Here is an 11089-nt window from a genome sequence, read left to right as displayed (position 1 = left end):
CGAATTGCAACCTGGTTTTCCTCATTTACGACGCATTAACCCGTTCATTAATGAAATAGTGATTACAGTCACTTGACAGAATTTTACACGATTAAATCGGTTTATTTTATTCGCTAAACATTGGCGAATTCTGTGATTTAGAATTATTCTTTACTCGCGAATCGATACTTTTTGGTCGCATCTCTCGTCATCTTCCACGTCGAATTGCCACCAGAGTTTCTTCTCTCACGATTACTTTAGATTATTGTAGACAGAATTTTATACGATTAAATCGTAGTTGCGTTAAAAATTGTGGAATTCTGTTGCACGAAATAAAGGTCGTCGACGCGAAGAGGGGTAGAAGCTAAGTAGAAACCGAAGCAGACGAAAACTCGTTACTTATCCACGCTGTCTCCTGTCGTCTGGCGCGTTTGAAGAATTTACCCGAGTTTTCTCACCGTGTCTGTTTGACTTGGAAACATTTAAAAGGCGATCGAACAAACTAGCCAGACCGAAGTAAAATATGAACGTGGGACCAGGTCGATTTATCTTCTACACGTTCGCCAACACCTCCCTTTTCTCTCCCTACGAATTCCTTATTCCGCCGAACGTACACGGTCCCACGGTTTTTTATTATCATCGTTCTTCAGCATCGATCCAACTTTATTCGACATAGATCGCTCTCTCGCCGTCCCCCTTTCCGCCTCTCCTCCTATCGTTTCCTGATAGATTCTCGTAGAATTCGTGTCTCCCCTCGTCGGCGTATTTTAATGCATTAAAAATGAGGGAAGGAGGTTTCGGCTTTAACGATCGAGCAACTCGAGCGAACGAACCGGGGAGAAGCGTTGCGACCGCTGTTTCCACAATTTATGTATCAAACAGGGCACGCTTCGGCCCACCATCTCCACGCGATCATATCGCGTTCACGTTCGCGCAATCACGCTAAGTGGATCCTATTTTCGAACAAACCGTGTACACCGCTCGTCGAAGCTTCTCTATTTCTCGCAGAGAATGGAACGGTCTTAAATGGAAACGATCAGACGGCAGGGACGAAAGGTGGAGAGAGGAAAAACACACGAGCCACTTTTCTCGCACGAGGAACAAAGAGAACGTTGCGAAACGGGATACACAGGGTCAATTTATGACCGACAAAACGCGTCTCCCTTTTCCTCCGTCTACACAAGACGACAAACTAACGCGTGCTCTCGCGTTACAATTAATTTCTTTCGCCTCCCTTTTCCAACGAGCCGCGCGCGAGTGGGCGCGTACGAGTTCCAGCCTCTAAATTGCAGCGATTACGGTTGCACAGCTGATAAATAACAGCCAACACCTCTCCGCTTTTATTTTCCGTCTCGCGAAACAGGGAAGAGAAAAGCTTCGCGCGAGATGGATACTTGTTAATAGCGAGTCTAACGAAGTGGCAACAATTTTTTGGTTGATTAATCGAAGCACAAAAAACAGCCAGCTTTTTCCACGGTATTTTTCAAAGCTACGCAATTACTCCGTGCAAAACGCGTCTGTCCTTGTTTCTATCCGCGGATCGTTTACCGCCCTTTGTTGATCCTGTTTTTATAATGCACGAAAGGTTCGATTTTTTTTTCTCTTTTTTTTTTTTTTCATTCGGCCGATTCATTCGATTACACTATAACTCGTGGACCATTGTTTTTTCATTCCGGCGAATGTTACGCTTCCGTTGCCCCTCGCGCGTTCCGCCGTTGCGAGCACGCATCGTTAAATATTTGCCTTTCATTTATTGAGCGAATTAACGCGACTGCGTGTATTGAAATCAGCAAACAGCGCCGCGTGTTTACCCGTATCAACTGAACATGCGCAAATGTTTAGATATAATAATGATTTATTAATTCCGCGCGTGCATCGCGATTTTTCCTCCCCCTCGTGTCAGAATTATTCCTGTTGCTCGCATTAATACGTCCGTTCGCGAACCAAGTTTCGATCATAAATTCCACGCCATTTCTCGTCTACACATTTTCTTCTTTTTTTTACCTGAATTTCGCGTATCTGATGCGTTAAATAATTAACACGGGTCGCACGGTCGATAATTCGAGATATTTCTTCGAATCACGAACGTGTTCTTTTTCTGTCAGTTTGTTTCAACCCTTTTCATAACCTTATCTATCTTTCATCGATCATCGCGACTGCGATGGACACTAAATTGAGATCAATTTTTGTTTGTAGATTTAACGCTTCGCAGTCGAACTCCGGGATATTCCCGGCAAGGCGTTTTCCCCTTCAAAACGGCCCTTCGCCTGCAGAAACGGCGGAAAACAATGATATGCACACAGCTCAATCAAACTCGTTACAAGTTTTTTAGACAATAATTGACTGAGCGCGCGCTACCAAAAAGTAATTCCGACCAGAACGACTAAAATGCCTACGGAAAATACGACTGCAAAGAGTTAAGTGGGACGCGTGTTTCACTGGTCACGAAAGGATTAATAACGATCCATCGTAAAGAACAAGTAGAATTACCTTTTCCTCAAATCGTTCTGGTTCAAGTTTCGCAAGTTCATCGTTAAAAACAGACGTAAACGTTCGACTGTGAAAAGATAGGAAGGAAAATATAGGACGATTCCTCTTGAAAAATACCAAAATTTCCTCATAAACGGGGCTATCTGTAGCCGAGATCTTTTTCATACGTATAAATTGTGTCGAACGTATGCTATCGAAGGGATCTTTATAGGCGAGATCGTCGCCGTTTAAAAAGGGAGCAGCTCCACAGAACGCGGAGCAAAAGGGGAGAGACAGGATGCGACTACCCATTCAATTTGCGCTTAACAAAGCCCCCGCCTTTCTTCCTATCTTCTTTTACAGCCCGTTGCGACGCGGCCGCGTTCGTCCATGTATGAAAAGCGGCGGCTTTCCTCTTAATTCTCCACCCTTCGACACTCCGTTTCCATCTGGAGAAAATAAGGAAAGCGCGCTATGCGCCGGGACGCCCTTCCTCGGATTCGCGTAATTGGATCACTCGGGAATATTCGACGATCGAGTCGACGAGAAATACTATTTCCGAAATCTTATCACGGCTGAGAAAGTATTTGGATAATTTTCGCTAGATGGAAAGTTCGAGAATAGAAGGAATAACGATTCTCGCACTTTCGTCTAAATTCTATGGACGAAAAGAAATTTATTTTTACCTCCTTATTGTTTCCTTTCTCTCATTCTCCAAACTTATTTTCGCAACTATTACCACGAATTTCTCGAGCACCGAAAACACAAGAAGAAGAAAAACGAACACTCTGCATCCAGCTGAAGAATCGCGAATAAGATTAAAGTCGCGCGCCGCTTTTCAGCCCGTTTTCGAGGAATAACTTTACGAGCAAGCGCGGCACCGTGGGCCTTCACGGTCGACGAGTCGCCAGAGCGACGATTTTTAAAACGCGCGCGGAACAAAGAGGAACGCGGACGGTCAAAAGGTGGAGATAAGACGGGGAGAAATGTTGTAACGCGACTAGTCACGCAATTAAGGCGAAACAAAAGGGTGCCGGCCTCCCTTTCTTTGTCTCGCATGAAAATGTCAGTGCTGTTTCTCTTAATTCCCTCTCCTTTATCTTCGCCGGGGCCTCGTGTCCACGCGACTACGTGCGCGTATATTCCTCCGTGCCCCTCGTGCCCATGCAGACCGTAATTAACTCGCCGCTTAATCTTTTGTGCCCGCTCTGTGGAAACTCGCCCCCTCGCTTTTTCGCGTCACGCGACTCCTCGCTGGAGAGTCGCCCGTGAATCTCACGCCTTCGCGTTAAAGCGCATTCGATGTGAAAAGGGACGAGCTGCAATTTTCCTTCGTAATCTCCTCCTCGTCGAGCATCTGTTTTTTCTTTTGCAATTCATTTTTGTAGGCCCATTAGACGAAGCAAGCGACGATATCAATTACGAGATTCGATGCGTCGTTTAATCTGTGGGAATACAGGAGCAACGGAGCGAGTCCGCGGTACCGCGTGAATTTATCGCGGGATATTACTAGGGCATTGTAAATTAATAGCGGTGACAAAACTATTTGTACAACTGATTCATGCCGCGGATTCGTAACACGCAGATAACGACGATTCCAAAACGGTCCTCGGAATCGATTGCGCGCCGGGCGGGCTGTTTAAAATAAATTGTCGCGAGAACGAATCTATTCACAGCGTTTCGATGGGCCTGAATTGAATTTCGATCCTGCTAGCCTCTGGTTTTTTTTTTAGACGATCGTAAATACAGTCGTTGAAATTACGACTCTATGCTGTGTCGAACAATTCCGGATAATTCACTTAGGATTTATACGGAAAGGGATAGGCGCGGTGGCCGAGGGGGATTCGAATTTCATTTTATCTCCAACAGCATATTACGCGTTCTGTTATTATTTCGTCGAAATACACGGGGAAAAGTTGTGACACACGGCTGTGTATACGTGTACACAGAGATACACGCACTGTTGGATGGTTTCCTTCTGTTTCGCTAATTCCACTGCATGTCGCCAATTATCATATTTATAAAACGTGCTCTCCCTGTTCCATATTCAGCCGTGGAAATTGCCAGCAAACCCCGAGCGTGATTAATTTTTAACCTAGATTCTCTTTTTCCCAACTCTCTCCCTCTCTATCTGCCTTTCCCCGTCGCCACGAAAACGAAACAGCCGTATTATTTAATTGCGCGACATCGCGAAAAGTCGAATCTGAAGCTCGCGGCCGAATTCAGTTATGATTTACGCGAGTGTTGCGGTGGGGAAAAGATGTGAATATGAGTGAAATTTGACGAAACGTTTGTACCGTTAGGTCTTTGATAAGAAAATTGAAAGAGAAAAAATTGATTCGTTGTTTCGAAAGTCTTCGAGGACGATCCTTTCGCGTGTGTTTAAATAAATTCAAGAGGATGTTAACTAGGCCAGAAAGATAGAAGACGGCCGTCTTACGGCTTCGTCTCGTTACAGGGAACAACGTTCACCGTTTCACGGGAACACGCCGTACGTAAAAGCGGCAGACGAGAAATCTCGTCACCGTAATTTCCATTCCGGTGTGTTGTGTGCAATTTACCGGCGCGGCGACGCCCAGTACCCGCGCTATTTAAATTGGATTGTCCGCAGCATGCCGTTCAACGGGGATTAATCTCGAGATTAATTCGCGGAAATACGCTTAAGCGATTGCGATACGAGCGACGTTACGCATCATAGGACGCCGCGTCATGTGTTACGCTTCATCTGATCACCCTTGAACGATGATTCTTCCGGTGAGAATTATTCGCAGAATTTCACGTGAACGAACGGGAACACGTGGAACTCGATGGAAGGTACGGTGGAATTCGATAACGTTGACCAACGAATAATTCCGATTCTTTGTCAATTTTTCTGTTCCAGTGTACGAAACACCTGTAGCTTCCTTTTGAAATATTCAGTGTACGTTTCGAAAATGAAATATATCTTTTCGTTTTCGGAGACAGTACGGTTGCGGTTGGTATTTAGCGGTACAGGTGGAGCAAACTGAAGTAGAATTACGAGGCTGTAAGTGGTACAAGTTAGTCGTTTGTCGGGCACAACCAACGAGAATATTATACCGTCTCAATCTTACAATATTTAACAATAAACGACCTGAATGTTGTTAAAAGTTCTATAAGAAGCTTCTCATAAACAAATTGGTCATATTATTGCACAAAAAGCACAAGAACAAAGAATATAAATGAGAACAGAACAAACTCAAGTTCTCACAAGTAGTGTAACTCCGCCATATATCAGTCAGGAACAAAATAAAGCTGTCACAAGTAGTATAACTCAACTATATGGCAGTCAGGGACAAATTTAAGCTTTCACAAGTAGTATAACTCAACTATATGGTAGTCAGGGGCAAATTTAAGCTTTCACAAGTAGTATAACTCGACCATATGGCAGTCAGGAACAAATTTAAGCTTTCACAAGTAGTACAGCTCAGCCATATGTCAGAAACGGACAAAGCAAGCTTTCGCAAGTAGTACAACTCAGCCATATGTCAGAAAAGAACAAAGGTAAGCTATCGCAAGTAGTATAACCCAGCCATATGTCAGAGATCACCAAGGAGAATATCGTATCACCTCAGATTGGCAATATTTATGGATAAACGAGCCGAATGTTGACCATACGACCCAGTTTACGATGCACCTTGCTCCACCAGGGAGACACGTGTAGTATCGCAGCGTCGTTGCGGGACTTTTTACGATCCCCAATGTAAACGAGGCCGACTGGAGCCGGTGTGGAAATCCTGACGGCGGGCGGCAGTCACGCAGCTGTCGGATGCACAACTGTGCCGGGCATAATGCGCTCGGTTTACAGAAATTTTCTGTTTAGAGAAAGTCGTGCTTGCTTTTCGCGCGACTTACGTCGCTTCCCTTTTCTCCCTGATTTAAGCGACTTCGACGGAATTACCTCGCGAACAGGGAAATCAGTTTCCGGGCTGTCTGATCCATTTCGACGTACCATAAATTTCAATTGTTGCTGGATCGTGGAGAATAAACGAAAACTCGCGAACACGATGTTTCCCATGCGAATCTCTCTCTCGGTACGTCAACAAAATATTTCCAAGTGAAACGAACGTACGGTATTATTTAGAATGTCTCGCCGGCGAGGATCGCGATAGCTAATTTCACATAATTGAAATTTGCACGATTACGTACGCGGCGATAAATAAAGCGAAGTGGAAAAATTCTGCGGTGAAAAAAACTTCGCACCGGTGGAATGTCTGTGAAATTAAACGTTCCAGAGTGTAATTGCGTTGCGTTGCCGCGGAACAATCGCGATGATCTTTTCTGAGAGAGAAATACGGTTCTCGACGGCTGGAAAAAATGAATTGCGAAAAGGGGCGGTGCTTGAATTCATGGGGAATCGCAAATCAAGCCGCTCGCAAATCATATGGAAGGCAGAAGGCGCGAAAAGAATGCCATAATGTTCCAGAAAATGCGAGGCTCGCGCAACGATGCGTCGCGGTGCATTGTGATTTAATGGAACGTTGCACGGCAACAGATACATTGTGGCGTTGATGCGAGCGTGTTGCATTTTGCGCCCTTCTGAATGAAAAGTGCTCGAATGACGTCTTCCGAGATGTCTCAAATATACGTTCTTTCATAGTTTTTTTTTTTTTCACGAACAATTCTTCACAATGATTACAATGTTTTTCGTTGATTCTTCGCACTGTTCGTGTGAGATAGAAAAACGAATCTGCCGTAGAATTACGTTCGAGAACACTTGGAATATTTGAAATTCATTGCACACGAGATCGGTTCGAATCTCACGCATACGCTATAATTAATTCTCCGACGAAAAGGGCCTCATTAATATTTAATTCACGGCTTTGCGTCCGTTCGATCGGAATCCATAAAGTGTTCATTAATATTCAATTCGTAATCGTGACTCCGCGATACTGCGTTTCCGTTTCCAAAGGGAACTTAATGATACCGAAATCGCGACTTTCCATCCCCACGCGAATTTCTCCTTTTAATATCGAACCTTTAACGGGGGAAAAACAGCTTTTCTCTATTTTTTTTCCAATATCCTGTAAAAGTCTGAAATTAAATATTCAACATTTCTCCGGTTAGAATATTGATCCTAGATAAACACGAGTAACGTTCTTTCAACCTTTTTTTTTTCCCCCTCCACGCGATCATCGAGACGGTTATCGATTCGGAAAACAACGCTACGCGGGGTTGGAAATTTTGATTAATACTTCGCGACAGTACCGCAAACAACTTAACCGATCAATCATCGTTTCGAGTTCTATTTAATTCCCGCGGATATCGCGGTCCGATTGTCACCGATGATCGTCCCTGCAAATTGATGATCGCTGTGTTACCCAGCCACGGTTACGGGTCATTTGATAAGGCGCGACCAGTCGAAAATCTGTCCGTTCGATTTGCAGCCGGAACGAACTTTCCAGCGATATGTAAGGACGTTAATGGAAGAGACGCTTCCGGAATCAGTGACTCGCGAACGTCCCAAGAATCTCCCGAGAAACTTCGTTCCCCGCGCATTTTTCCCATCCTTCTTTTTTAGCCGACCGTCGTTCATCGTTCAGTTCCGCGTCGTCTTTTTTAATCAACCGATCGACGGTCTAACGACCAAACAAGTGTTGCTAATTTAACGCTTCACAAATGTTATATACGAAACATGCACGATGAATATTTTTTATTTGGGTGGAAAGTAGAGATATCAGGATCATCTCTATTTCTTTTACTAAGAAATGTATTTTACTATGTATAGATAAAAATCTGAGGAGAAAAATCGATTATCTGACGTACAAACAAACGACTCTTACTATGGGTCAAATGTGACCCAGGTTCAAGTGAATTTTAATCTCCAATCTACTCGAAGAACTGAAAAGTCATTCTTACACACCATGTCCCTCCTCGTGATGCTTTATTTTCTCTCATAAACCTGCACCGTATCTTACTCCTTACTGCTAATAGAAACATCAAAGAAAGGACAGTCTTCCCCACAAAGTATCCCTCTATTCCCATTTGCCAGTCGCATCTGAAGATTTGCATCTGAAAAATGCAAGCAGAAGCGGGCAAAGGTTCGTATAAATTGTCGAAGCTCGAGGATTCCAGGGTGGATGTGCGTGAAACAAGCGATACACATCGGCGGCGAAACGATGCCAGAGATAGGCGAGGTTTGCTTCGCCGGAGGTACTCGGTATCGCAAGAACGATACACGCGTGATGGAAGCAAAGGATGGGACGAGCGTTTTACGAGGCCGAATATAAACGTTGCGGGCCGTGGTCGTCGTAGCAAATACCGAAGCCTGATAGCCGGACGCGCAACTGTGTCGCATAGAACCGCGATCAGACTTCGAAACTTCCACATTTTTCGTGCACCCTTTATTTTTTCACATTTTACTACCTCGTCGAATTTTTCTCTCCTCTTTTCTTCACCGTGTAATTTTATTAAATATCGTTATCTGCACGAGGAACGTACATTCGGATAAATCAAATATTCCGTTTATTCCAACTCGTAATTCTGCCCGTCCGCGTTTCCGTTACGTTATTAAATCGCGTCGCGCGTCGTTAAAAACGCGCGTCACAGGCAACGGTTCGTGATCAGCGAATTTTTTGCCAATGATATGCAGATGTACGCCGCGGATGAATCATTGGAACACCGTGGACAAACCGATCTTCCGTGCAGCGGGATGATAACTGATCGACGGTCGAGCAGATCACGTTTCGTTCGGATATTATTGAAATACACCAAGCTGTACTGCAAGTACACGAAGCTAGCTGGATTCAGGTACTTCGTGGAACCGGAAGCGACGTGGTTCGACAGGTAAAATGCAACGAGTTTGTAAAAAAACCAGGTGGATCTATGTCGAAGATCTACGAGCGATCTAAGTTGCTCTGTGAAAGCCTATTTCCGGTGGAAGTACTTAGAATAACGGCACGAAGTTCCGTTTTTCGATATTTTCCAGAACGCTGTGGTTTCTGGTGTACGCGATCACCGTGCCCATGATGATCTACACGGTTTACTACGGCTACGTGGGATTCATGGAGACACCGTTGATGACTACCGTGGAGACGGAATCCTTCTTCACGCAGAAATTAGATTTCCCAGGTAATCGAAACGTTAGAAAAAAGCTAATTTCTCGTTGGACGAGTTAGACACGGCTTGAATCGAGAGATCGTTGCTGGAGACTGTTGGGAAGCTGCTGGAATTATGCGTTCCACGAGAAATGACGCGAGCTTCGGGCCAGAATATCCAAAACTCGTCGAAGTTCTTAGTTAAAATTCCCCGAGACTCTGCGATTATGAACCTTAATCTTTTGATCTTCGTCGAGGTAGATATATTAATGCATTTATAAGATCTTAAAAACTAAATTAATTTCTCAAAAATATTGAGAATTGCATCTAAAATATTTTTGATATCATCGAAACTCTTAATAAACATTTAGGTGATTCCGTTTAGGTGAGACGTGATGTAGATTAAATGAAATTAGCCTGAAATATTGGCGAATTGTTCACCGACCTATTTTATATACTTATCCATTATAATGCTTCTTGATTTTATAAAGATATTTTTGGAAACTTCCGGTAGGTTTGAGGAAAAATTAAGGGTCTTTTTCAGGCGTGGGTATTTGCAGCATCAATCGAATAAGTCGGCGATCAGCGATGGAATTGGCAAGCGAAGTGTGAGCACCGTCTATCGTTAAATAAACACGAGTGCCATTCTTGAGTGGGAGGATAGTCAGGATGAATGGACACAGTGGGATGATCGGCCGTTGCACGGATAATTTCAATTGCGGTTGAAGCATGTGGTTTCGCGTTAGAATTGCCTTCTCGTTCATAAACGGATTCCTACCGCTATTATCCCCGTATTTCCGAAAATTCTATTCCCCCCCTGTAAGTCGCGTAACGCGCGCTCGTTGCGCAACGATGGAAAATTCGACGTAGTTTCGCCGCCATTATGAGCAAACTTGCCTGGCAAGAAGCACGAGCGCGAAGCGGCCGAATATCAAGTTTAAACTTCCGAATTTGCAACTTTGCAGCAGCGCGGTTGCGAAGGAAACAAAGAAAAATTCGCTGCAAGCACGTGTAAACTCGAGGCTATAACGAAACTGTGTTGCGTGGGATGTAAAAGGATAACGGTGATATATGCATACGTATATATCCGTCAGAAACGAGAGAATGATATTCGTGGTTTTTTCTAATGGTGTATTTAGAAAAGTTTGCTCGCGTTGATGAAAAAGGTGTTCTCTTAAAAGGCAAGGGGGATGCGAAACGTGGCCCTAATTAGCCCGGAATTCGCAAAAAACTGGTCATTAATATTCAGTCTGCGAGAGTTACTTTAAGTCCACCTTTGGAAAAAAATTCTCCATTAATATGCAAGGTATATAGCGCCGCTTATGGTTCTCCACCGGTTCTATCTACCGCGGAACAGTATGGAAAAACATCTATTAATATTGAAATCACGACTGTCGTTGCTTTACTTAATCGCGATTTATAACAAACGCCGGTAAATATTTAACACGCTCCCCTGTAACTTTATCCGTGGCGAATTCGCGACTAATTTCCACGAATAGAGCGCAGGCCGCCCCTCTCTTCGCGCTGGTCGCGCGCTGCATCGTTAATTTTCATGAAATAGAATTTTTAATTTAATTTTTGAAGAA

General features: G+C 44.0%; 1 protein-coding gene across 1 annotated transcript in view; it reads left to right on the top strand.

Moving 5' to 3' along the window:
• The first annotated feature begins 9052 nt into the window (after positions 1–9052).
• The window catches only part of LOC108579901 (sodium channel protein Nach-like), a 16644-nt gene continuing 14607 nt past the window's right edge, over positions 9053–11089 (top strand). The window contains exons 1-2 of the mRNA XM_017943520.1: positions 9053–9252; positions 9395–9537. Of these exons, the coding sequence (XP_017799009.1) occupies positions 9053–9252; positions 9395–9537 (343 nt within the window). The remainder of the gene's footprint in view (positions 9253–9394; positions 9538–11089) is intronic.

This window comes from Habropoda laboriosa, unplaced genomic scaffold (assembly GCF_001263275.1).
Source record: "Habropoda laboriosa isolate 0110345459 unplaced genomic scaffold, ASM126327v1 scaffold2, whole genome shotgun sequence".
Lineage (NCBI taxonomy): Eukaryota > Metazoa > Arthropoda > Insecta > Hymenoptera > Apidae > Habropoda > Habropoda laboriosa.
The sequence above is the reverse complement of the archived record's forward strand: the minus strand, read 5'-3'. Positions and strand labels throughout refer to the sequence as shown.